The sequence below is a fragment of the Clinocottus analis genome, unplaced genomic scaffold (assembly GCF_023055335.1).
Source record: "Clinocottus analis isolate CAN_PGR_092001 unplaced genomic scaffold, fCliAna1.0.p SCAF_3, whole genome shotgun sequence".
NCBI classification, from domain to species: Eukaryota; Metazoa; Chordata; class Actinopteri; order Perciformes; family Cottidae; genus Clinocottus; species Clinocottus analis.
The window spans coordinates 2,175,085-2,201,041 of record NW_027176042.1 but is presented as its reverse complement, the minus strand read 5'-3'; the positions used below and the strand labels follow the sequence as shown (position 1 = coordinate 2,201,041).

The 25,957-nt window shown below is 49.2% G+C and overlaps 4 protein-coding genes across 6 annotated transcripts; 2 read left to right on the top strand and 2 right to left on the bottom strand.

Annotated features, from left to right (window-relative positions):
- Positions 1–37: 37 nt before the first annotated feature.
- Positions 38–4,973, bottom strand: minar1 (membrane integral NOTCH2 associated receptor 1). Its single transcript, XM_068594648.1, has 3 exons — positions 2,988–4,973; positions 2,403–2,621; positions 38–2,117 (listed from the first exon to the last, which is right to left on the bottom strand). The coding sequence occupies exons 1-3, from the start codon at positions 4,971–4,973 to the stop codon at positions 1,923–1,925; spliced, it is 2,400 nt and encodes a 799-aa protein (XP_068450749.1). The 3' UTR covers positions 38–1,922.
- Positions 4,974–6,979: 2,006 nt separating this feature from the next.
- On the bottom strand, positions 6,980–13,579 carry LOC137796507 (evC complex member EVC). 3 transcript variants are annotated; one of them, XM_068594476.1, is made up of 19 exons: positions 13,188–13,579; positions 12,315–12,509; positions 11,795–12,018; positions 11,592–11,676; positions 11,394–11,492; positions 11,030–11,158; positions 10,768–10,929; positions 10,437–10,653; positions 9,631–9,779; positions 9,425–9,523; positions 9,137–9,349; positions 8,937–9,046; positions 8,633–8,834; positions 8,276–8,500; positions 8,044–8,179; positions 7,850–7,952; positions 7,621–7,747; positions 7,422–7,518; positions 6,980–7,334 (listed from the first exon to the last, which is right to left on the bottom strand). In XM_068594476.1, the coding sequence occupies exons 1-19, from the start codon at positions 13,365–13,367 to the stop codon at positions 7,192–7,194; spliced, it is 2,895 nt and encodes a 964-aa protein (XP_068450577.1). In that variant the 5' UTR covers positions 13,368–13,579; the 3' UTR covers positions 6,980–7,191. The 3 variants fall into 3 exon arrangements, with proteins under 3 accessions (XP_068450577.1, XP_068450578.1, XP_068450579.1); XM_068594477.1 differs by having other exon boundaries at positions 8,336–8,500; XM_068594478.1 differs by having other exon boundaries at positions 13,323–13,579.
- A 361-nt stretch (positions 13,580–13,940) lies between these two features.
- Positions 13,941–22,411, top strand: LOC137796961 (limbin-like). The gene is made up of 23 exons (XM_068595241.1): positions 13,941–14,153; positions 14,346–14,421; positions 14,686–14,867; positions 15,031–15,087; positions 15,184–15,370; positions 15,469–15,569; positions 15,666–15,731; positions 15,825–15,959; positions 16,202–16,341; positions 16,473–16,797; positions 16,887–17,126; positions 17,256–17,431; positions 18,059–18,218; positions 18,307–18,483; positions 18,592–18,905; positions 18,996–19,170; positions 19,734–19,868; positions 19,978–20,205; positions 20,772–21,016; positions 21,125–21,212; positions 21,351–21,526; positions 21,761–21,862; positions 22,006–22,411. The coding sequence occupies exons 1-23, from the start codon at positions 14,031–14,033 to the stop codon at positions 22,409–22,411; spliced, it is 4,014 nt and encodes a 1,337-aa protein (XP_068451342.1). The 5' UTR covers positions 13,941–14,030.
- cytl1 (cytokine like 1) lies at positions 22,331–25,524 on the top strand. Its single transcript, XM_068595242.1, has 5 exons — positions 22,331–22,454; positions 22,843–23,109; positions 23,184–23,228; positions 23,743–23,889; positions 23,976–25,524. Exons 1-5 carry the CDS (start codon positions 22,443–22,445, stop codon positions 24,072–24,074), a joined length of 570 nt encoding a protein of 189 aa, XP_068451343.1. The 5' UTR covers positions 22,331–22,442; the 3' UTR covers positions 24,075–25,524.
- Positions 25,525–25,957: the final 433 nt, after the last annotated feature.

Genomic DNA, 25,957 nt, shown 5'->3' with positions numbered 1-25,957 from the left:
CTCTCTTGACATAAATCATTGTCTGGCCTTTCGTAAACTGAGTGGACTATTACTCCGATCTGCATTGATCTGTATTCTGGCATCGAGAGGGGAAAAAATAATAATTCATGTTTCACAGCAGAGCAGTTGTTCATAACTTAGTGCAAATGTATTTTCTATCAGATCAAACATTGTAAAAGGTGCGTTACCTTTTAGTTTATTCAGACAGGCAACACAGGTCAATGGAACTTGTAATAACTGCACACATTTTAATTCACAAGCAGTTTTTAAGACAGAGTGTTTACCTGAATAATGCATTCACAGACTTATAGATATCTGTCTAAAAGGTGCATGGATAATACGCTACAGCAAGGTCCAAATGTCACAAGTGCATCTCAGGAATGAAAAAAGTATCAGGAGGCTCTTATGCACAGAAGTTTCAGAGGAAGCACCTGCAGCTTGTGCTGACTCAGGCTTCGGCCTCCTCAGTGGCACCATTGGAAGGGTAATGGATCCACAAACAGCCTCATGGGGAACACTCGGCAGATATACATCTACTTAGGAGGATGCACGCCAGCAGAACACATCCTCTATACATACTTTGCATAGTTGTGCACACGAAGCAAAGCAACGTTTAAGGGTCTGGATACAGGTAAAGAAAACAAGCATGTTCATGCACGTTAGTGTTTACCCCCCCAACATTATACAGAAGTTCTGTCCAATTTGGTGTAAAAAGGGTAAAAGTGCTTGTTGTTGAACAGAAACAAAACCATCCATATCTAAGAATGTAGAAAGAGTGGACAAAAAACATGAACATGCGTTTCCCGATGTGGTTACTGATGGAGTTGTAACAGATCACAACGTAGTGTAAAGTGACCCCTCTATAATGCACGTCGTATTGCATTACAGTTAAAGCTCTGTAATGTACTTGTTACTGTGGAGATACCGGATTGAATTGAATCATATCTTAAGTGTGCGTGTTTTTGTGTCAGTGGATTTGAACATGGTGTCTATCGAGTTAACAGGAAGCGTTGACAACATGGAATGTCACACAACGAGCGAAACTATTTTCATCAAATGTGAAAGGAGGCCGTGTTGGTGCTGAGTGAGTCTGCAGGTATGTGCAGAGGCCAAGTGAGTAAAGCGCAGGGTAATGTGTGCAGGGGCACTCCAAACATCCCATCAATTGAATTACAAGTGGAATCTCCCACTCGGAGAGTGTTTACTGGAAAAGGCTCCTCTTTCCCTCCCGGCTTCAACAACAACACTTTTTTCTATCTTCCAGGTATTGAAACCGGACACCTGGTGAAAAACTCCAACGCAAACACATTCTCGAGTGGATTAAACAGCTTGTGATTTCTAGTTTGAAAAATGGGAGGAACTTGAAAAAAAATGTTCTTTTTTTTTATTGATTTGGACTCATTTGAGCAGTTTATCTTGTTGTTTGAGGAGAGGACAAGAGCATTCAACCTGAAAGAAAGTAAAAACACTCCTGTGGAGGGATCCGTTACCATAAGTGAAATAAGCCCCGAGGGCTCAGGCAGAGATCCACAATGCATCTTGTTTCTCAGAGAAGAGCAGGCAGAATGAGAAGAAAATCAAACGGACACTCAGTATCCTCTGATATTTGACAATTATGTAAAACATTCATACTGAGAAGCTTCCTGTTGCAGCCACCTGGAATCCTTAAGGACAAAAATCATTAAATAAATGACATTGAAGGGGAAAAAAAACAACTTAACATGGGAAATGACTTCCAATGTGTGACTGGAGTGTGATGTTGAAGTGTCAGCTACAGCTTGAATCCTAAAGGTTCTGCATGCAGAGAAGTGTACAGAGTCACTGAGTGTTGACCGAGCGTCAGTCAGCGACTCATCTCCGTGAGAATGGCCGTGCGAGTACTGCACACCTGTGGCAGGCGACGATGTGGGCTGCAAAGGTCTTCATGGCTTCATGGTGCAGACGGGGATGACGATGATGAGGATGATGACCACCGCAGTCGCGATGAGCGCCGCCAGCTTGCAGACTTTGGCCCGGCGGAGGTCCGCCTCTTTGCGCCGGAGGAGAGCGTCGTATCCTGGCGTGTAAATGTCGTCCATCCAGAACTCCATGTTGTTGGGGTTCAGAGAGTCCTGGGTCTGAGTGACACGGAGCCGTTCAGAGGTTATTAAAGCAGGTATACACTCATATAGATTACATAATCTAAGATGTAAAAGATGTGATCTGCTATTTCATGACAATCATTGCATTTTACTAAACTCCTCTTTTCTTGAGCTTGTGGATGTTCTTAAAAATATAAAAAAGATGCAAATGTTGGACTAATCAATCCAGAAAACGTACAACTTTTACTCATTTATAGATTAAAACCAATGACTTCATGAACAGAATAGGATTCAATGTGTTGACGTGTGATGAGCCTTTACCTGCAGGTCCAAAGGAGAGATCCGGGCCTCTCGGTCGTCCACGGTCCATATGGGCCTCCCCCTGCCCTCCGGCGGCCTGGGGTCCAGGATCTTCCCCGAGGTCAGTCCACCGGTCAGACTCGTGTCTTTGTGGCGGAACAGGGACGAGTTCAGCACCTGCTCCACCAGGTTGGAGGACTTTCTGGAGATGAGGTTCGTCGTGCTGCCCGATGGATCTGCCTACAAGGGGAACGGGCCAAACACAGATTTGATTTATGTTGTATTATTATTATACGAATGTTCCTTTGAAGCCGTGAACAAACACATGAGTTTTATTGTATTTTAACTTCTGCATGCGATTGCGTGTCTGCTTCTTTGTGACTCATTTGCATATAACAGTAAACAACTGGAAACACGGAGTGTTCATTGTAAAGGTTTGAACCCACAACGTGGCCTTATTAGTCATCCGACCACTAACTCACAGTCTACAGCAGAGCACCAGCTTCAGGCCGAGCACATCGTGTGGTCACACGTGATGTATTTCTGTGGATGACACTCTCATCTAACAGTTCATATGCAGCATGGAAAACAGTAAAAGTGCTCTACCTTTCCATGTGAAGATTTGCCATCTTTGCTTTTGGAGAAGGACACGGTCCAGTCTCTTGCAGAGTTGGAGACGTTCAGCTGTTTGGAATCAGACAGATGTTTCTCTTCGGGCTGGGTTTTGGAGGCCCGTCGAGACGATGCGTCTCTCATCCCTTCTTTCCCCCCCTGTGAATCCACCTGATCGTTGCTGCTTTCTGTGAGCTCTCCGGGATTGGTCCACCGGTTCCAGTCCAGACTGCTGGTGCTGATGCCCGGAAACAGATGCTCCGACACGGACAGCGGCTGAGGCTCTGACGACTCCGAAGGGGTTATAGGGTGGCTCATGAAAGAGGAGACGCCGCTGAGAGGCTCCAGCCATCGGCCGCCGCCGCCGCCTTGCTCGTTACCGCCGATCGGCTGCTGGATCTTTTCATCCAGCCGCTGCAGAGCGGACAGCACCTGAGAAATCTCTGCCTTGACGTCGTTCAGTGAATCCAGCTGTCTTTCTATCTGGCTCATGCGGAGCAGCAGCTTGCAGACGCTGGACTTGAGCCCGTCGTCGGTGCTCTCCAGAGAGTGGAAAAGCCTTTGGAGTTGACCCAGGCGGCCACGTCTGGCCTCGTGGGTGTCCTGGTTGAGGGCCCCGGATCCGTCGCTGGGGTGCAGGACTCCCGTGGAACCGCACATGCTAATGTCATCCAAGAAGCGGAAGATGGCACTGATGTCATCCTCGCCGATGTCGGGGTCGTCCAACGAGGTCATGAAGGAGAAGCGGTCGGCGTGGACGAGGCTGCGGAGGCGCCGGGTGTCCGACGGGTCGGTCTGGGTCCCTTGAGCTTTGACTCCGTCGACTCCGCTGTCCCCACTCTCGCAGCCCGAGGACCCCATTATGTTGATGGCGGGGGTGGATCGTCTCGGGAGTTGCCCCCCTTGTGATTCCATCCCCCACCCGATGCTGCCGGGGCCGATCCGGTCCTCTAGACTGTGACTCTTGTTGCTCCAGATGGGCCTCTTGCCCCTCTGAGGTAGATGGTGCCGGGGGGACCAATCTGGGGTCGGCCGCGGTCCGAAGTAAGTGGAGGCCTGCAGGTCATCGAGGCTCTCGTGTTTGCCCCTCCGCTCCGGCGATTGGTGAACTGTCGCCGCCGATGGGTACGGATTTGGGATGGTCTCAAAGCTTTGGTTGTCGAAGCCTTTCGGAGCCTTGTTGGGACTCGGAGACTCGCTGTTAGCCGTCACCGGGGGTATCAGAGGCGCCTGGTTGTGAAAGTCCTTCCTGAAGATGTTCCTCTTCTTGTCGACAGACGACCCCTGTCCGTCTTCGAAAACCTCCATGGGCGCAGAATCTCCGCTCGACTCGCTGTCCGTCTCCAGAGGCAGGTAGATATTCTTCATAACATCGTCGGGGCTTTGACCGCTCGGGTATAAAAGCGTGGTGTGAGGCAAGTCGAAAGACACAGCCCTCGCCCTGGTCGGAGAGGGGGACACGAGAGAGATGGGATCGGGGGGAAGACTCGCTCGCTTGTGGGCGGAGTAATTCGATCTCGGAAACAGCAAGTGCTGATCGATAGGCCCGGCACTGGAGTCAGAGTGGGCACGCGCTCGCTCTCCACCAGAAACGTTCAGCTGGTGTATTCCAGGCAGACCGGGGCCGGGGGATTGGTCGACGGGGAGGACCGTCTGCGCTCTCGTTGGTTGGCCGTCATCAGCGGCGCCGCCCGTCATCTGAATGAGGTTGAAGATGGTCACGATGTCAGCAGCGACGCCTATGGGTGAAAGCCCCTGGCCTCTGGCGGATACGCGGTCTCTGAAGAGAGTCGCTGGGAAACAGGGGTCCTGGCTGGCGGCGGCGAAGAGCAGACTCCTGAGCTCCACCAGGTTCTCCAGGTCGAAGCGCGTGCTGACCATGCGACAAAGGTCCTGGAAGGTCAGCCACTGGCGCATGTTGGCCAGCTCCTCCAGGATCTCCAGCAGCACGCCGGGGTATTCCTGCTGCAGGTGGGCCATGGCTGCTCACCTGGGAGAGGAACGCAGGCAGCTTCATGTGCAGAGGAACTTTAAAAATGTATATATTACAAAGGGATTGACAAAACACACTAACACAATATTAAATAAACACAAGTTAATATCACATTCTCTCTTCCTTTGATGTAAAAACAACATATTTTTGTTTCTATAACATATAATAACATGACATATAGCATCGTATACATGTTCAATAAGAATAATAAATCAATGGACATTATGTATTGACTATGTGTTGCATTAATATGAGGTATATATAAATATAAAGGTATTTTATAGTTCACTACCATGCTCTCATTATATTGCATGTTAATAATAGTGCTGGTAGTAAACCGGATGTTTTGTATAACAATTATATATATATATATATTTTATTATTAAACTTATTTCATCTTATGTCTAATATGAGGGTTTCAGATATGATCATGTTTCATAAGCAGTATATAATCATGTAAATCACAATCAAATTCCAAATCAAAACTCCTCAGAAATGATTTTAATATACGACTGTGTGCTCTTACTGTTTTTATTCATTTGTATTGGTTTTATTATTCTATTCATTTTATTGCAAATCTTTCAGGATATTTTAAATATTGTGTAAAGTGACTTTAAATACCAAGAAAAACCGCTCTGTAAATTAAATGCATCATTAATATTATTATAATTAAATCCTGGACAGTTTCAGCTCAGATTTAAAAAAGCTCTCCGAGTGGTGAATTTGTAAAGTGACCTTATTTTTGAGCCCTAAAATAACTGATCATCTGACCCGATGACGCCGTCACACTGCGCACATCTCCTCCTCAATGGACCTTTTTAATCTTCTCATTTCTATGAACAACCCTCGAGGGCAGACGCTTCACCAGACACGTGCCAGATGAATAACGTGGCGTTCAGGGACTTCGTTGCAGGCGGCAGTGAAACCGGTCTGGAGCTGAAGACATGCGGGACGTGTTCCTGGAGAGTCGATCCCCCTTTTTGAGCATCATCAGCTGGGACGACGCCAGTTACAAATGCAATGTAGGTTAACATCTTATGAAAAGGTGCAGCCGGTGAGCGTCTCCACCTACCTGAATGTGATGACAGATAAAGTCAGGCGCGCGTCCATGAAAGATGACAAAGATGACAAATACGATCCAGCTTCACGTCGATAGTGAGTCCATACTGCAAGGTCTGAGGCGGCTCTGAACTGTCTTTGTGGGCTTCTCTGTTTGCAGCAGCGACGAGCCCACAGCGCAGGCAGCGGAGGAGAGAATCAGAAATCAGGTCATCTTCCCACAAGTCCTTGCAGTCCCCTAAGGGACCTCAAAATAAATCCAAGCGGTTTCCCCCCATCGAGAGACGAGCGCCGACACTCGCAAAAAAGTCACCAGTGTGTGTGTTCTCCTTTGTGAGTGACACACGGGAGGAAAACGCTGCTGGTGTGTTGGAGTATAGGTCAAGCCATGGAGCATATTTTCTCAGGGTGCCATAGCAGTAATTGGTTTACGTGTGCAAATTGAGCAGAGGAATAAAGGGCAGATTAAAAATTGATGTTTGATAATTGACACTCCAAAGTGACAGCGCGCTATAAGAGCTGAAGGAAATTACCTGCTGGATTGCTGCACGCAGGACCGTCTGCCAGACTTCAGCCCGCCCAGACTTTTCACCATTACTCTGCATTATCATCCATAAAGGCTCGTACTTAAAACTCCATTAGAGCGAGAGAAGGGCACGGCTTTCATCGGCGAGTGGTAGCACTCGGCTGCGATCAGAATGGACATCTCTAATTCATCCAACGGCTCACAGAGCAGCCCATCCATCATCCCATACACTCAGGACGCGCTGGGAATCAATGCAGGGAATGAGCCGTGGACGTGGGTGAAGGTGTAGGACAGCAGTGTGTTACTGTGGCATCGTGCTGCTGCACACAGGGGGGAAGTACACAACTTAAAGGATGATTTCAAAACACAATCTGCTTTTTTTCTTCTTGTTTTTATTATTTCATTGCACTTGGCATTTACAAAAGTCTCTACTTATTGAGGTTGCAACATTTCAGTGACCTACTTTTACATTAAACATTAAACTGGACAGTCCAGTCCTACATAACATAGGGAAAGATTCCCTTTTGTACCTTCCTAACGACCGAGTTAGACCAAAAACCTAGAATAGAGCTAATATTTGACAGGACATGACATGATGTAAACGTTCCTGTGTTAAGGTTTCAGCTGAGACGAGCTTCTCGGTCTCTTTTCTTCTTTGGTTTCACCGCTGGAGCTACAAAGGTTGGCGTCAGTGAAGGATTCAAGGCCGGATCTAATGCTGGGTTCAGGGCCAGCAGGTCCAATATGGCGGCACTCTCCATGCCTGTTGACACATGACAGCATGAAGGACAGGGCCGGAGGGGAACGCCGTGTACGTATATTTACTCTGTGACTGGAGAAAGCTGCTCACCGGCGTCGTCCTCTTCGGCGCTGGGCTCCAGGTCTGGACTGTGGAGAGAGACCCGGGCCAAGGCCGCCAGCTCGGTTATGAAGCTTTCTTCTGCCTCCTGACGGACACAACAACGCAGAGCTCACAGAAAATATCCCGTGCGCGACTGTAATTTAAGTCGCCAAGACGTCGTCGAGCAGAAGACTTGAAACGTACGAACCAGCAGCTGAGCTTTGACCCGTTCCATCTTCTGGTCCTGGGCGACTTTCCTCCGCCTCAGCTCCTCGTACGTCTCGTCCTGGTCCCGATCACACTGCTCCAACACCCTGGCTTTGTGGAGCTCGACCCTGAGACGCGACAAAACAAACAAAAGCACCGACGCAAATTAGTTTCATTTCATGTATTTAAGGCTTGAAGAAGTGTGTCGTGCAGACAAAGTGGTGCTGCACCTCTGTTGAAACTCAGCGGAGGTGGGTTTCTTTCCCCAGTTCACCAGCTCCCTCAGCAGGGACCTGCTCAGCTGACTGCTGCCCTCTCGCTTCTCATTCTCCTCTGAGGGAACAGGAACAACGGCACACAGTCCATGTTGTAACTTACAGGTTTTTATACAGATGTAAACATCACATGTTGACTGTCCTCTCACCCTGGTTTATGTTAAACTGATCCTGCTCTGTTGTTTGGATGATGTCCTTCAGGTGGGAGTAGTAGCTTTGGACCAGTGCGGTGAGAGAGTCTTTGGTCACGTACACGCTCTCCGAGGCCGCCTCCGTCAGGTGGGGCTGATGGGGAACAAGCGTTACTCTGTGAGGCGCCGAGCGAGCGAACCCGAAGCAGAAAGATGATTCAAATCCACAACGCAAAACACAAGCGCCAACCTTCAGGCCGGCCTCCTGCTCTGGAGAAGTCTGCGTCTCCGCGGGGGGGCTCTCCATCACCTGTTGGATGGCGTGGCTGAGGGTGTTGCCCACCGCCATCTGCGCGTGGCTCTGGAGGAGCTCCATCCCCGTCTCCAGCTCAGACAGGAACTCCTGCTGGAAGCTGTGGCCGACCAGCTGACTCTCCGGGCCCAGGTGCCTCTGTGCGAGGCTGGCGCTGCTGCTCTGCGATGGGCATGGGACGACAGCGGTGTTCAGACTGCTGGGGACTCGGCTCGTGTGTTAGACGGGTGAATTAGGAGACGTATTGCATCGTGTGGTGGGTTTGAGGTGCTTAAAAGAAGGCATTGCTCCCACCTTGAGGGTTGAATGGACGCAGGGCTGGCTTTTGCCGGGCTCTTCCGTCAGAGCGGCTCTGAAATCCGTCTGCGAGAGCGCCTTCAGCTTGGACAGACGCATCTCCTTCAGCATGTGCAGACAGAAGTGCCTGACCACAAAGTGCCTCTGCACCGCCCCCAACAGGTGCTCGTGTTTCTTCTCCAGCAGCCGTCCCACGTGGCTGAGAAGAAGATCGGGTTGCACCATTTCCGAATAACGCATAAACATTGATTTTTAGTGGATGTGAGTGGATGTGGCCGTGCTGTAAATCAGGTGATCTCACCTGTTGAGCGTGTAGCTCTGTCTGGCCACCATGGCCCGCAGGATCGTCATCTGTTGTTCACTCAAATGTTTGAGACAGGCCTGCACCAGAGCCATCTCCTCATCCCACACCTACAGCAAGAGGCCTCGAGTTTAATCCAACTCTTGCAATCGTCTAATGTGCATCAATTTAATGTGTACGTGTCATCAGCTGGTGTCTACCTGTCCGTCGCGGTCCAGCTGAGCCCTCATGTCCTGCAGCTGCAGCCCGGTGCTGCGCTCCGTTTGCTGCAGCTGTGCATCCAGCTCCTGCTCCAGATCGCCCCACAGCTCCTCGCGGCGTTCGGCGGAGATGCTCGACTGCGCCGCGACAGAGGAGAGGAAAACGTCCCTGGCTAGATGTCCGAGCCTCTTTGACCAGGATGCACGCAGTTTCTGCAGATACGCACCACAACGTACATGAGGATAAAGTAAGAGCAGGAATACAACATGCGGCGGTCGACCTTTCACCTTCCAGTGCTCGCAGAGGGCTTCGGCCACCCGGCTGTCCTGCTGCTGCTCCAAGTCAGACATCTGCTGCCTGTGCTTCAGCAGCAGCTCCTGGTACACCTGAGGGGAAGGTTACACAACAGATGTAGATACCAGTGGAGGATGCACAAGGTGTACAGGACTATTTAGATCTATATATTGAGGGAAGGGAGGCCACATGTTCTGACCTTGGTGAGCTGCTGCAGGTCCTTGTGAGTGTGTTTCAGCTCCAGGGAGCCGCTCTTCTCCTTGGTCTGGCTCCTCAACAGCTTCTTCCTCTTGGACTCCATTCTGCTGCACTTTTCATCCACCAGCTCCTTGGTCTTCCTCGTGCACTCTGCAACATCAACGTTGCTATGAGCTGGACTAGTGGAGCACTTGGAAAACAACTGCAGTTTGTAAAGCCGGCTGGAAAACTAAGTTATGGATGATCATTAACAGAGATAGTTCTTGTAATGAATGAATGTGAGTGACAGTATATTCAGAATACACACATTTACACCACTTACCCAACAGCAAGAGGTGCATTGCTATAAGAAAACACCTCTATGATGTTCTGTCATACATTTTTAAATCATCCTTTCTTTCATTCTGAAGGACCAACATAAAATATTCCCTTTATTGTTTTTTCCCCTACTATCACTCACAAGAGGAATACAAACACAACAGAAAAGTAAAACAGACTCAGAGGATGAAGCACATTGTCTGACTAATGTGAACAGTGTTTAGTTCGGGTGCAGCGATAGTGAGAGAGATATTCTGTGCTGTCCTGAAAGAACCTGACCTGATTTGAGGAGGATTCCCAGAAAACGGTCTATTTATGTTTGAAAAAGTAGGCTAGACATTGTCTACTGCTGCCTGCCACCAGAAACTAATTACACACACTCACACTTGGTCAGTGTTTGAACAACTGCTTTCCAAAACGTACTCAAAAAAAAACCTGCGTTGTGGTGAATTGACTGAGATGAAAGTGAAATGTTCCCTCTCTCCTCACCCTCTGCACACTGCTGGAGGCCTTCGGTCACAGTTGCCTGAACCTCTGAAAGAATCGTTTCCATGTGGCTAAAGGTCAAGACGTCGTCGCTGGTCAGCTGCTCCAGTGTCGTCGCTATCAAGCTCTGCCTCAGAGACGCCTCCCGACTCAGCAAGGCGGGCTGCGACTGAAGGAGCCCCGACAGCTCCTCCCACCACAGCAACCTCTGCTGAACACCCTGCGAGGAGCAGAAAACAACTTTTCCTTTCGTGCGCCCGGTTCTTCGCTCGACGACACAAGGGATGAGAAGCAGAATGAACGGTGTGGCAACGAACAACGAGCACGGCTTCACCTTGAGATCAGCTCGCTGCGTGTTCATCAGGTGGGTTTCCACTAACAGAAGACTCTGGATGAGAGAGAGAATCACCTCCTGTGCCTCCTCCGGGGAGAAAATGCTGATCTTCTTCAGCAGATGCTGGCACAGGTCCTCCACCTGTTTGCTGAAACATCTGGACTGTGAAGAGACCTGATATTAGCTTTCCCTTCAGAACCCTCAGTGTGAATACAGATGTTCTCATGAACTTAGTGTAAAAGGAGTTTCTCCTCATTTTTACCACTTGAAGGCCACGCTCAAGAAGATCCTTCTGAGCTCTCTCTATTTCCTCCAAAGTACACGGAGCATCATCCTTTTTCTCGCTGGCAGTGTGGCCTGTTGGGAACTGTTTCTTCAGCTCATTCAGCTCCTGAAATGACAGATGACAACAGATGGATGGATGGATGCATGCATGCATGTATGCATGCATAGGTCTGCATGCATACCTACATACATGCATGTCTGTCTGTCTGTCTGTCTGCCTGTCTATATGTATGTATGTATGTATGTATGTATGTATGTATGTATGTATGTATGTATGTATGTATGTATGTATGTATGTATGTATGCATGTATGTATAATAGACATCTGCTCTGGCCTTTACCTTTTCTTGCATTTGAAGAATATTCTTGGAGAAGTCAGCATCATTTTTGTCTTTTGGAAAACGACCACTGAATATTATTTTTACCATTTGGAGAAACATCTATAGCAGGAAAAATACAACTTTTGAGCTTTGACAAACTACAGAAAAAGTACTTAATAAATATTATAACACTGTTAAAGAAAAATGGTAAAAACTCACCAGGCATTTTTCTTCCTGAAGCTGGGAGCAGCGTCGTTGGATATCCTGCAGGGCCAAACAGTAAAGGCTGATCCTCCCTTCAAAACTGAAGAGATAGCACGAGTGTTATAGCCTCCAGCAAACTGGGGTCTGTGCATCTTGCTGGAACATTAAGGTGCATGGTTATGGTTACGACTCAACGCCTAGAGGCTACTGGTTCCTACCCTGGCTGCGTCAGTGTGTGAGGGTAGTGAGAGACCCGGGTGAAGCTCTGGTTCTGCAGGCTCTTGGGGAACAGCGAGGAGGAGATGAACTGACTGCTGTCGTCGTTGTCCTGTTCCTGACTCAGAGACTCTCCATCCGTGGAAGAGGATGACTCATCGTTCGGCATTGCTGGCAACTTGGAGTGCTCGTGCAGTGATGGATTGGACGCTCCGTCTGCTAAAGGCTGACAAATTCAGGAACAAGTTGAAGTAATTACAAACCAATTGATTGCATTACTGTATTTACCTTTCCAACTTATGGATTGGTGTGCAACTGGTTACTATTTTCTGTTCTGCCACCACTTTTATTAAATATTGCATCTCCATTTTCTGTGTAATACTGTTTTGTTTGCTTATTTGTGCTAAAGAAAGTGTGTGTATTAAGCATTCATTTCAGTTTGTGAAGAGTCTATGACCTCGTGTACAGAGGAGGAAGTGGATGTTATTGTGGTGATAATCTGTATATTTATGACAGACTTACTCTGTATTTCTGGTTGATGGGATAAACCACCTTGGCTCTGCATGCAAAAGCAGCCACATCACTGCTCACAGGAGGCTTCTTCTTCTCCTGCACGGTGCCGCTCGGCGCCTCCTTCCTGCTGTTGCTGACACAGTCACTTTGGTTGTTGTCCAACTCGCCATCATCCGGTTCAAGCAGCCGCCTGGCGTTGTAGCCCTGAACGGGACGACACGCGGGGAATAAGTCAAAAACAAACATAAATCAAAGGGCCGCTGAGTGTGTGGTGAAGAAACGCAAACGAACAAAGGAACTCCTATGGCTGCCTCTCCTGCTCTGGTAAAAAAAAAAAAAAGACCTACCCAGGTGCATGCTGGTCCTGTACCTGCTTACTCCTATCTGAAACCCCAGGTGCATGCTGGTTCTGTACCTGCTCACTCCTATTTAAAACCCAGGTGCATGCTGGTCCTGAACCTGCAAACCCAAAATTAGACAACAAATAAAAGTCTAACCTAAATAAGCAAACATCTAGAATAACTCTCACATCCCCAATACATCTTCAAACACCCTCGCGCATCTTTTCTTATCTTATTAAAATACAATTGTCACTTTTATTATATAATACATACTTGTTCTGAAGTTATCTGTTTGTTGTTTACATATGTATCCATTGTCACATATTTATTTGTATTGTTTTATTCTATATCTATGTGTATTGTTTTGCATCTTGCACGTGCAACGTACTTGGCCAATACATGATTGATTGTGATGCTACACAACTAACTACATTACTGGTGCATAAGATGAGAGAGAGTGTGTGTGTGTGTGTGTGTGTGTGTGTGTGTGTGTGTGTGTGTGTGTGTGTGGCAGGAGGGGAGAGGCTGCACGGTCCCTCACTTGTCTGGTCAACAGCAGCGGCTTCAGGCAGAAGACGTAGAGAAGCGCCGCGGTCGCGACCCCGCAGACCCCCCCGCAGCTCGCGGCCGCCGTCAGCAGCCCCGCGGACACGCGCAGCGCCTCGGCGAAGCTCACCAGCAGCTCAGTGGCGCATCCCGCCAGCAGGTCCTGCTCCGACATCTCTCATCTCACCACGAACCTCGAAGTGCACGCACGTCAGCGGCGCTGCTCGCGACGTGAACAACTCATAACTCATGTGTTTCTGTGCGCGCGTGAGGCTTTAACGCGTCGTCACGCGTTTAAACATTAAAAACATTCAATGTGAAACAAACTTCTTCCAGCTCGAAACGTCTTTTCCCCCCCAAAAAACGACCAACTCGGTGTCACTGTTCGCCAATGGTGGTCCCGGAGATCCAAAACAGCTGCCTCGACTTTCACCGGAAGAGAGATGAACCCCCTTCAGTATAAAAGCACAGTAATTATTATTGATCGACATGAAGGGAAAATCCCCTCTCACAACATTGATACGAATAGAAGTGCATATTATACGTAAACATTACATATTATATTGTTTTTCTGTTGCATTTTTTTTGTCTTTTTCCAGTAATTAAAGCGCCAATAATCGTACTGGCTCGACTATGACGTTTTATTTTGAAGGCCGTAACCGGAAGCTCTACACCTCCTTTGAGGAGTTGCCCGTTTCTTCCCAAGTTTTTTTTGGAAAAAAAAGTTCTCCGATGTTGTGCAGGGACTTTGTGTTTGAAATGGCGTCCATGGTTTTCCGCTCACAGGTTCGATGCCCCCGCGGCAACGAATGAACGTCTCCAAGAACCGGCGGCGGGGATGTTGGTGTTCCGGTTGGTTTGCAGCCTCCTCTGGTTCCTCCCGGTGGAGTCCGGTGCGGAGCATAACGGGAGCGGTGCTGCTCGGGACCCGCCGGGGTACACAGCTGCACCGGCACAGGAGGTGAGGGACCTCCTGGGGAATTATGACAATATTTATAAGATATCATTGATTTAGTTTGTGTCCCTGAACCTCATTCTCTTCATGCAATGTTTTGATGCAGGTCAACTCTAACCAGGCTTTGGTTTGGAGCTGTACCCTTGTTTATTATTAACATATTAAATGGACTAATATTGCATTTTTTTCCATTGTCAGAGGCTCTCCGGCATCCGTGCAATGCAACATCACCTTGGTGGGAAATCAGCAGAGCAGACATTTCTTAGGATGGATGGTTGGTTCTTTTCAGCAATATCAACAACACAGTAATAACACAACTAATGTCTGTGTGAACATGGATGAGAGATTGTACACATAAGTCTCTGATAGTTTTGTATCCCATATGACGTAACGTCAGGCTTTCATCATAGTTTTAGGTTGCAAATATCTGATATGCAGACACTTGTGAATACAACACCTCTGAGTGTCCATGCATATATTAATAATGTGTTTATGTATTGTCATCTTCAGCCTCTGTAACTGGTTGTGTTTAACACAGCAGGTACAATGGAAACCAGAGCGCCCGCGCTGCTGCCTGCAGGGCGCCGCCTCTCCTCTCCAGCGCCGGGTCCTTGGGGTCACTCTGTCTACTCGCCGCTTTCCTTCCTGTCCAACATCTTGCACCAACGGAGCCGCAGGAGCACTCTGACCCGATACAGCCCGAGCATGCCTCTGCCTCAGGTGTGTTTCTCAGGGTCTGCGACGCCTCCTCGTGGACGTGGTGGTTCACACCGTCACGCCTTTACGTCACATTACAGCCCATTCCCGCGCTTTATTTTATATGATTTAATAAAGAATCACGTTGGAAGAAATGCAATACACGGTGTGTTCCATGTTTCTGCAGACTCAGAGCGTGGCACCTCCGTCTGTATTCGGGGTCAAATTTCACAAGTGTGCACAGGTACATCGGCACAATTGTTTGTTTCAACTGTTTTGAACATACAGAAGATGTTGTTGTCTTACTCCTGCCTCTGCTCCATCATGTGGCCCCCACCAGGTGGAGCTGGACACTGATCCTCCTCAACTGACGTTCTTCCTGCTGGTCCACAACATGGGACCCTTGGGGGGCACCAACCTCTCTCAGGTGGCGATCCGGGACTCCATTTCTGGGATAGTACCGTTAAAGTCTGATGGCCGCGTGGTGGAAAGAGGCTTCCAGACGTTTGCCATTGATTCCCTGTCTGGTATGTCTGGGGGTCAATCAAAGATGATTCTGGTTTGACATTTAAAATATTAGACTTTCCGGCGATTGCTTTCACAATATTGATTTTTACTTCTGTAGCCGGATCCCAAGTCGTGGTCAACTATACGGCTCACATAAGGAACCATAAGAGTGAAGTCCTGGACCTTCCAGCTTTCCTCACCTTCTCTAACGCCTCGCAGGTACTGTTGCTCTGCGCTATCGAACTGGAAGAGTTCTGTCTGCATTTCCAGTACGAAAAGAATAATTTCTCTCTTCATTACTTCTCGACTCCGCAGAATGACGTCAGCATGTTCGGGCCGCTGACGGCTAATCTGACCTTGAGGGTCAATTCCACCGACAGGGTGAGTTTCCTTCACTGGAAGCCCACTTTCATGTTTTCATCTGGTGCACAACTCATTCGATGAGACGCGTGACGTCTGCGCCTGCTGGTTTAGATTCATCCGAACCACGCGGTCCACTTCGCCGGCTTCGTTGCCGGGTTCTTTGTCACGCTGACGCTGCTGTCGCTGGGCTTTCTGGCCGTGAACCTGATCGGCCTCAGAACCAGACTGAACCTGCTCCAGCAAAGGGTACCACGAAGTCACGACACACTGTTATTAAAACTTGCTTAATCAGTTCATTACTTACGGTAATAACAGTATTTATGGATGTTTTAAATGTGTTGTTGATGCTTGTCTGTTTAAAGGAAATTTTGTCTTTTTGTCAAATCCAACAAGTATATGTTTCAGTCAAGGTCCAGTAAATAGTTTGAGGTTTTTAGCTTGACTTCAGGTCTCAGGTAATACACTGTGCATATCTGTTCCCGCTTCAGAGAAACAGAAGGGATTCTGACCCGGAGTACGCCGACTGCAACATGAGCGAGACCGTGAAAGATGAGGCCGCGTTTGAGGACAAGATGGTGGACACCATGGTGCTGGAGGATCCCCAGAACATGCACCAGGCTTTGGAGAAGTGAGTAGACGAGTCGAGACCTTCAACGTGCCGGTTTAGAGCTTGGAAGAAAGACACACCGCCGCTTCATGTTGCTTTCTCCTGAGCCGCTAAGAACCCACAGCTCACTCTGCATTTCATCCCCTTTAAAGCCTTGAAATGTCCACGCTGCTGCACGCCACCAACAACCTGGAGGCCACTCGCATCCAGATCTACAGGGACGTGATGGCCTCCCTGCTGGGCGGCCTGCGCTCCCGGGGCCAGGCCGGCGCCCAGGCCCAGCAGAGGCTGCTCAGTGTGCTCCACGGGCAGATGCTGGGCATGGAGGGTCGGCTGAAGGAGGAGCGAGGGGCCCGCATGGCCGCCCTGGCCGGCCGCTGCAACCAGGAGACTCGGGAGGAAATGGAAGCAGAGCACCGCAGAGAAGCTGCTGAGAAGGCTCAGGCCGAGCTGCTGTGTCAGCATGCGGACCAGCAGGTAGTGAGACCTCGTTAGGATCTGGATCTGAGAGTTTATAGCATCCGTTACATCCCGCCACTGAGCTGTGAACCTCGTGTTGTCGCCAGGAGCTCCTCCACTGCAGCGTCCTCCTGGAGAAGCTGCACAAGCTGACCCAGAGTCAGCTGCAGCGCATCCTGCTGGTCCGGCACGAGGAAGCCTCGGGGAAGGTCCAGAGGCAGACCATCGAGTGGCGGCGGGTGGAGCTGCACAAGATTTTCTCTGAGGAACTAGAGGAGGCCACCAGGATGGGCGAGCTGGAGAAGAGCGCCGCCAAGAGTCTGCAGCACGATTACTTTGCCTGTCAGGTGAGCGACATGTGAATGACACAATTATGTGTCCGTACATTGATATAAGGACTCTTCACCCATCTGTATTTGTGATGTTCAGTCCATGAAGCAAACATGCAACAGTCACGCCCTCCTCCTCTCTTCCAGGACCAGCTGGAGGAGGTGCTGGATGTGGTCGTCGCCAACCAGCGCTTTGTGCTCGCTGAACGCCACGCGCAGAGGAGGTTCCTGGTGCACAGCCTCCACAGCCTCAACAGCCTGGTTTCTGACAGCTTCTCCAGCACCTCCGGCAACCTGAACAGCTGGTTCTCTCACATCAGGAGGTGGGAGCTCAGTGTGGTCACCACCATGGGATGACCACGTCACAGCACACAGCACTGCACTGGAAATGTGGCCACGTAAAATAATATTACAGTATCAGGGTATTATGGAATTTGAAAATGGTTATTTCCAGGTCTGGAATAGTCCTTGGAAAAAATTTAAATCCCCAAAGTGTAGTAAAAGTTGTTTAAATGTGTTATATTCATGTGTTCATTTACGCTGAGTTTGAAATAATGAATCTGCTTTTAAAAGAAAGAGGCTCTTTATTCTTTAAAAAAATATATTGTCGCTCATTCTCCATTGGTCAAAATGTGTATGAACCCTTAGTATAAATGTACAGTTTTATAATTGAACAAGTTGTGCTTCTATTTGTGATGTAAAATATTTAATAGAAAATATCAATTTGAAAAAAAAAATGCAAAAGATGGAGAACACACGATTGAACAAACTAAATATGTTAAATATTATTCATGATGCGTGTTCCTGGTGTTTCACAGGACATGAGAGGACATAACGTGAGCCTTTTGTCAGCAGTTGAACCTTGAAGGCAGTTTGAAGCTGGAGCAACACAACAAGTGAGATGAACTGCAGTTGTTTTTTAACCCGCTATGCTTCCATCTGTCCACCAGGGGGAGCAGTGTGCCTGCAGAGCAGCTAGTCCAGCTCCAGGAGAAGGCCCAGAAGGAGCTGGTGATGCTGAGGCAGAGGCTGGAGGAGGCTCTGAGCCGCGAGAGGAGAGCCATGCGCTGTGAGCTGATCAAGAAGAGGCGGGAGCTCATCTCTGACTTGGTGAGGAGGAGAAGCTCCCGCTTGAACCTGTTGGTCTCGTGCCGTAACTACTGCGCCATCTTTAATCCTTCGCCCTTGCCTGCTGCAGTTGCGGGTCCACAAGCAGAGACAGAAGGATCTGTCGGTTCTGTCCAAAGGTCTGGAGGGAAGGACGGACGTCGCCCGGCACCTCCACTGCTGGCAGAACCTCCTGACGGCTCACAGTCTGGAGCTCGCAGAGCTCATCAACAACCTGGATGAGGAGGCAGCTGCAGACATCCGCAAGGTGGCGCTCTGACATGACACCACCCGCACTGCAAGATGCCCACACTGGCGTCCCACTTTGATGGATTCAGTCGTACTTAGTTGCCTTCTTGACCTCTTCCGCTTCTAGGTGACCATGCGAGTGATTCAGGGCGCCGTGACAGAACTCAAAGCCATCCAGCCGTCCGCCACGCAGGCCCTGCTCGTGCTCTCGCCTCCGGGGGCGCCGCGCGTCCCGCCGCAGGGGGAAGCGGAGGCGGGGCCCGCACACGCCCCCCAGGGGCCGGGAGCGAGCGCCCTGCTGCAGGGCCAGGAGCGGCTGCACCAGGAAGGCAAGGCGGCCTTACACACCCTGAGCTGCACCAGGGCGGCTCTGAGGGAGGCCATGGAGAGAGAGCTGCAGGAGCAGAGGCAGCTCAGGGCGCACTGCCGAGCTTTCTTCAGGTCAGTGCTGGGATAATCCGGCTTATTCCAGAGGCAAGTCCTTTGTAGAAGAGCATCCTCAACGTCTCTCCTCTCATCTTCCCGCCTCAGTTGTTTGTGTTCGTCCCAGCTGACTCTGTCCGAGGACGACGGGCTCCGGATGAAGCTGGAGTTCCAGAAGTGTCTGTCGGTGATGGACCGGTGCCTGGTGCTGCCCCACGCCGTCTCCAGAGCCAAACTGCACACCGCTCTGGCCGCCTGGAGGAAGGAGAGCGAGCAGCAGATGGTGAACTCATCACCATACATCGCTGAATTCAGTTGTTAAAACGTGTGTGTGGGGAGTTTGGCTCCAGCTCGTGGTCGTATATGAGGACATAAAGTCACGGAAATGCACTCATATGAGAGCTCATAGCATCCTGTTTGATGTGTTGGTCCTTTTGCAACAAATGAGCAAAACTACAACGTCAAATAAAGTAACTTATCATTTTTGTACTGAATGAAAACTTGATATGGAAGACAAAAGGAAGAAACTGTGATCCAAACCACATGTGGTTGAGTCAGTGTGAGCAGCAGCTTGGGGCTAAAGGTTAGCACAGAGATGCTACTTCCTCCTTTAAACCTCCACATGATGCAATTACAGCTTGAAGCCCACATGCGTTAAGCCACAGCAGGATATAATGATGCATTAAATATGTTCTCTAATGACCGCCAGTGCAAACCACACGGCGATCAGCCTCAACTGTGTGCGGCCGCTGGATGAGTGCACACTGTTATTTAGTAATAACAGTGGTTTCATTCTTGGAGTAATTTCCCAATTGAATGGTATGGATGTTTGTGTTTGTTTTGCAGATTCATATGCAGTCCAAGGGGAAAGGCAGCCAGAAAACAGACACATGTGACCTGCCGCTGTTCCAGAGGAGGCTGCAGGACAGGATCCAGCTGTTTGAGGAGGAGAAAGAGATGGAGAGCAGCGTCATGAACGAGGTAAAGCCGCCAAGGACCAAGCTGTTTGCAGCGCGTTAACTTACTGAAAGGCGTATGGATGTTGGAGTCGAATGTCTGGAGGTGACTGAGGTGCATCTGACGTTGGCAGGTGATGGAGGAGATGCGCCGGGAGAGAGAGGAGGATGTGCGCCGTCAGGGCGACAGCCTGGCGACGCAGATGGCCGCCATCCACTACCAGAAGGCTGAGAGGAGGAGCAAAGTCCTGGAGACGTCCAGAGCGATGCTGGCGCTGCACAGCCGGCTCATCCAGCAGCTCCGAGACGGGAAGAGCCTGGAGAGACAAGACCTGGCCCAGAGCATACAGAACCACTGCTCGGTAGGCAACGCTCTCCTCCAAGTCAACCTTCTGGAAACCGTGGCCTTCAACATTTTAAGTCCCAGCATGCCCCATTCAGACAATCTTTAAGGCATAAAATACATATTTTTTCTCATTTTTGAACCGAATGACACAGTTTCTTGACTGAAACTCCTTCCTAACAGGACAAGACTTTGTTTTATTGTGATTTCTGTTGCAGATTCTGATTCTTTAGGTCCTAATCTTTCCAAAAAGGTGTCTTATTGACGCTCCAGGGGGCTTTTTTGGGGAATCTGGCTCATATCATGCTGGATGTTCATAGTTATGATCAAAATATAATTCTTTTTTGCAGATATACATATTTTTTCTGAACAAATACATACAATAAACACAAGTATTGGCATTAATTTGGGGTTCCTACGACGACTCAAACAGGGAAAAGATGTCTGGAGGCAACACTGGTTCCACAGTTAAACGTGTTAACCCCCGTGGACGGACCATAAAGTGCAAACTAATGCGTTATTCCCAGAAAAATGCTCCCGTCTCCTCCGAGAGCGAAACCTTCTCATGTAACTGGACTCCTTCAGGGCCTGGAGGAAGCGGAGCAGCAGCTCCAGCGCGAGAGGACGGAGCTGGATGTCGCGCACGCGTCTCGGCTCGGAGTCGAGTCCGGTCCGACGCGAGGAGACGACTGCGAGGAGGGCGAGGAGGGCGGCGAGGAGGGCGGCGAGGAGGAGAGGCTGTTCCATCTGCGGCGGGATTGCAGGATGACGTCCATCCTCCAGGAGGCGCTGCACAAGAGCGATCAGGTCGCCGCGCTGTTGGCCGAGAGGTGAGCCGCCGCGTGGGCGTGACCTCGGGGGGGGGGGGGGACCAGGAATGTTGTTTATTGACGCAGCCGCTCGGCGTCACGGCGTCGGACCTCTCTGCTGTTTTTCAGGCTGCAGGAAATGACTGGCAGCGAGCAGGCCGTGGAGGATTTAAAAGGCCAAATGGAGCTCAGGAGACTTTATGCAAACTGTGACCAGGTCTGCATTTCCAGAGACTTTACAATATTCAACGCGCTGTACCGAAGAACACGGTCTCACTTGTGTGTTGCATGCTGGAGGGGTTTTGGAGGAACAGCTGTTTTTAAGGTGTCTCTGTGCTGCGTTTGTGTGTCTCAGGATCTGGAGTTTGCGTCCCGGCTGGTGACGCAGAGCCAGGCGTCTGCTGAGGTTCTCCTGGAGGCCCTGCGCCTCCTCCTGCCCACGCTGCCCGAGAGCGAACTCCTCTCCATCACCGACGCCCTCCGCCCCAAACAGCTGCCGGCCTCAGCGCCCGCAGAGCACGAGCAGCCCGGGTAAGAAGGTCCAGGGTCCACCGGGTCGTGTCGTGTTCAGGCAGAGGAGACGTCTGGGCAAAGGAAAGGAAAAGAATATGCAAAAGATGTTGTTCTTCAGTGCAATGAGCTGACATCTCTTAGCTGAAGGATATTGTCCTTCATGTGCAGTTTTCCGTGTTTATTAGACGAGGGCATCATGTTGTAACCATAGCACAGAAACCAGCGTGGTATTTGTGATGACCTTTTGACCAGGTGTGCCGGAGGGCTGAACCGACTGCTTCCTGTCAAACTGAGAGAAGACGTGTTGCTGAAAAACATGGCAAACATGCCACACTGCACCGCGGAGAGAGAGAGGTGAGTTCACCACATTCCTGTAGTTTGCAACGAGCTGCGAGGTAAAGATGTGACGCGATAGTGAAGGCGTGTTAGTGACATCATGGCCGCGCCCTTCATTGACCTGGAGGATGAACAGCTGCTCTGTCCTCCAACTCTCACAGACTCCAGGAGAAGAGGCGGAGCTTGATGGAGAAGCTCCTCCCCAGATCCAGAGTCCCGCCTCCAAGAGACGCTGCGCCGCCGCTGGCTGAAGAGAAGGAGGAGGAGGACGGTTCCTCTGACGCACCGCGGGCGGTTCCTGAAGCCGCCGTCACTGCAGACGCAGTCACACGGCGGCCAGGCGGCGCCAAAGGAAGGGCTGTGAACCCATCAGGGCAGGAGCGGTTACGCGGCCCAGAGGGAAGCGAGCCGTCCTCCTCCAGCGTCCCCGCCGCCGGCGGCGAGCGGCTGTTTGTGTTCCGGCATCCTCCAGAGTCCTGCGGCAGCGCCGGCGCTGCCAAAAGACAAAGAAAAAGAAACTTTCTCAACCTGAAGAAAAGCTCAGTGGCTCCAACAAACCTGCCTTGAGACTCACAAAAACACTTTTTTAATTCTTTTTATGATGACGACGGTACTTTAACGAGATTTTTTTTACAATCCAAAATAAAGCTATGATTTTGCAGCGTAGCAAAACACGTCCTCTCCCTTCACCTGGTGGGAAAACACACATTACTTTCATGTTAAAGACAGACACACTGCTGTCCTGCAGTATTAATGTGTACTGCAGTAGTATGACAGAGTATTGATGTTCAGATATGAGTGGTTATGGTTTGATGAGAGGATGTATGGATGCACTTTGACATTAGAAATGTGTGTTCTTTCATGTGCAACACTTTCAATGAATTGTTTTGATGAAGCTCAGGACTACAAATCAAACTCTTCTTCTGAACTATTTAAGAAATGTGCATTTGAGAAAAGCAACACGTTGAGCAAAGCTTGCGACATGTTTGTCTCAGCAGCCAAAGCGCTCAGCCTCCACGTCATCGCCCTCCACTCCTCCTCTTCCTCCTCCTCCTCCTCTACTTAAACCCCTGTGCCCGCCTCGGGGTCCTGACTCCATCAGCCTGCTGTCCGACATGAAGCTCGGACTCGTGACCCTCGCGTGCGTCTTCCGCTTCTTCGCGTGCCCGTCGGACTGCGCGCCCCCGACCTGCTACTCCAGGGCGCTCGGCCTGAGCGCGGAGGTGATGACGCTGCTGGACCGGATCCACACGTCCCCCCGCACGGTAAGCGCGCCGCCGCGGCCCCGCGCGCGCGTCTCCGCGCTGCTCCGGTAACGACGGTGTTTGTTCCGTTTCAGATAACGTGCGCGGACGTGCTGCCGGTGATCTTCCTCGACGTGCATGTAAGTGTAAATCAACGGGATGACGCACGGCGGGGGTGAGAGGCGCCGGGAGGACTTTGGGAATGTTTCTAGAAGACAATGGGAATGTTTGTGGGCTTGGAAATAAAACTGAACATCAATGTCTGCAGAAACTGACCAGATGACTCATAAAACACACCTCATGATGAGCAGTTTCATGTAGGACTATTGCAGACATCTCTGGTTCATATCTGCTAAACTATGACCACTCACTGCAAAACAATCTAGAGGAATAAATAGCACAAGAGGATGTGTGTTAACTTTGGGGTGCACTGTCCCTTTAAGAGCTGAAGGACTTCATTTAACACAAAATCAAACAATCCCAGTTGGATAGGAGCTGCAGATTTCACACTCTGGGAGATATTGCAATGCACATTAACATGCACTGTGAGACACATGCATCAGATATGAATCCACCTCTAGATTATCCATGAAGTGTAAATACTCTAAACATGTATGTGTGAGCAGTTTAGAGGACACTGTTCATCTTTTCCAGAACTCGTGCGTCACAACCAAGCTGCGGGACTTCCTCTACGTGGTGCTGAACCACCCGGACCCGACCTGCAGGCAGCTCCCCAGGATGGTGCTGCTGAAGCGCAAAGTCCAGAACCTGCACACCATCATCACCAGGATCTGCTACCGGGTAAGAGCGCGGCTAACACCCGCGGGGTGAAGCTCCTGGTCCTCGGGGTGCAGCCTCTTGACCGCATGTCTCGGCTCCGTTGGCAGGACTTGGTGTTTTTCTCGGACGACTGCGAGGCGATCGACACCGGACACGTCAGGCCTCACTACGCAGAGGACCGCCTGCAGCTGCTGCAGGAGGATTGATGAGCAGACGCATCCACACTAACGCATCAGCCACATGTAGAACTGCATTAACACACAAACAACAACGACACACTGAGCTGCTTCACGCTGGACCTGCTGGTGTTGTAGTGGACCCGAGTGGCCACATTCCAGCCAAGGAGTGCAGAACTTTTCCACAGGAAACTAGCTGAAAGCCAACCGCGCCGACGAAAAGCTTGAAATAATAAAGCAGTGAGAGATGCTGGTGAGCTCACCAGGATGCTCAGAGGTTCTGGAGTCACCAGGAGGAATGTGTTGCTCTGGGACGTCCTGATGGAGAATATGAAGACATGTAGGAGCTGCTGGTGGAAATGTTATGTAAGGAATAGATTCTCTCTTCTGCTCTTTCAGCATCGTCTCACTTACAATGTTTATTTTTCCTTTTGCTCGTGAGGTATCATCTAGTACATGTTGTATTTCATATGTTTTGCTGTCACTGGTGTCAGTGTTACTTCTTTTAAACGTGATATAACTTCATGTGCCAACGGTTTTGAGAAGACCTGAAATAATCTTCGTAAGAACTACAAATTAAAGATCGTTGAGATCCACTGAAGGAAGACTTTAATGCACATTCACCGCCTAATATGATATGAAAAAGCATTTTAATGCAGAAACAGTGAATTTGTCCTGAGAAGAGGATGCATGCGGAGGGTTTCGTTGTGTTTCCGGTGACGCAGGCCGACAGAAAACTCTCATGTTTAAGAGTCATCGTGAGATTAACAGCTGTTTCACTGTGGATGAGAGACTGGGTTGCTTTATTTTCTGATCAATTATTTGTTTGTTTTAGTTTTGAATTGCAGGATGGAAATGTGATTCCACCCTGAAGATATTAAAGTGCTTAAACTTTTAGAGTTAAACACATCAATATAACATTACATTGAAGAAGCTTCATCTCGTGTCGAGTAGATGAAACTGAACTAGAAGCTCATCTTGAAACATTGTGAGTTAAGACCTGAATCTTTTGATTTATTAAACATGGAAAACAAATGGACGAACAGAAAAAGCTTCAGACAGAAAGCAAAGCAACAACCTTTATTAAAACAACAATAGACACATTCATGAGTAACTCATTAACGTCAGTTAGCAAACAAACACATTAAATATGTTATTCAAATGGACTTTTTTTCATTTTAGGTAAAAAATTATGTTTTACTATATTAACCTCACTCTTTTATCACATAATACCTGTTACTTTGTTTAGTTTTGAGCAAAAAAACAAAAAAAAGGATTTTGTACAAGTTTGGCAAACGTGTGTGTGTGTGTGTGTGTGTGTGTGTGTGTGTGTGTGTGTGTGTGTGTGTGTGTGTGTGTGTGTGTGTGTAAATATTTACTTGGCTCTTAATCCCGGTGGATATAAAGCAGAGTGAGCCCTCTCTGTTTGAGACGTTTTAGACACAATGAGCCTGTTTTACACCTTTATGACTTTACATAATAAATCTGCTTTGTGTGATTCAGCTTTTGCTTTCTTTATTCTCTGAAGTCCAGCATGTCCCAGTGCATTCTGGGAAGCCGCGCTGGCGTCCAGAGTGAAGCAGCACGATGTCCTGAGGTTGTTTTCCCTCTGACGATGCTCTGGTTTCCTCGCAGCGTGTGATGATGATGATGATGATGATGATGATGCTCTGGTTTCCTCTCAGCGTGTGATGATGATGATGATGCTCTGGTTTCCTCTCAGCGTGTGATGATGATGATGATGCTCTGGTTTCCTCTCAGCATGTGATGATGATGATGATGCTCTGGTTTCCTCTCAGCGTGTGATGATGATGATGATCGATTCATCTTCATGGAGACGATATAAAGTTCTCTGCTGGACTAAAAACACGGTTTGTGTTTCCAGAAACCTGCGATGAGGTCAAACTGTCAAA

Excerpts from the sequence above, each read along its gene's own strand:
- minar1 (XM_068594648.1), bottom strand. The coding sequence starts at position 4,973 with ATGGCCCACCTGCAGCAGGAATACCCCGGCGTGCTGCTGGAGATCCTG. Across the intron at positions 2,622-2,987 it reads GCAAATCTTCACATGGAAAG|GCAGATCCATCGGGCAGCAC; the intron begins GTAGAGCACTTT and ends TTCCCCTTGTAG. Across the intron at positions 2,118-2,402 it reads TCTCTCCTTTGGACCTGCAG|ACCCAGGACTCTCTGAACCC; the intron begins GTAAAGGCTCAT and ends CGTGTCACTCAG.
- LOC137796507 (XM_068594476.1), bottom strand. The coding sequence starts at position 13,367 with ATGTCGGAGCAGGACCTGCTGGCGGGATGCGCCACTGAGCTGCTGGTG. Across the intron at positions 11,493-11,591 it reads TTCAGGAAGAAAAATGCCTG|ATGTTTCTCCAAATGGTAAA; the intron begins GTGAGTTTTTAC and ends TTCCTGCTATAG. Across the intron at positions 10,930-11,029 it reads TTGAGCGTGGCCTTCAAGTG|TCCAGATGTTTCAGCAAACA; the intron begins GTAAAAATGAGG and ends GTCTCTTCACAG.
- cytl1 (XM_068595242.1), top strand. Across the intron at positions 23,110-23,183 it reads TCCACACGTCCCCCCGCACG|ATAACGTGCGCGGACGTGCT; the intron begins GTAAGCGCGCCG and ends GTTCCGTTTCAG. Across the intron at positions 23,890-23,975 it reads TCACCAGGATCTGCTACCGG|GACTTGGTGTTTTTCTCGGA; the intron begins GTAAGAGCGCGG and ends CTCCGTTGGCAG.
- LOC137796961 (XM_068595241.1), top strand. The coding sequence starts at position 14,031 with ATGTTGGTGTTCCGGTTGGTTTGCAGCCTCCTCTGGTTCCTCCCGGTG. Across the intron at positions 14,868-15,030 it reads CGAGCATGCCTCTGCCTCAG|ACTCAGAGCGTGGCACCTCC; the intron begins GTGTGTTTCTCA and ends ATGTTTCTGCAG. Across the intron at positions 19,869-19,977 it reads AGAGCAGCGTCATGAACGAG|GTGATGGAGGAGATGCGCCG; the intron begins GTAAAGCCGCCA and ends TGACGTTGGCAG.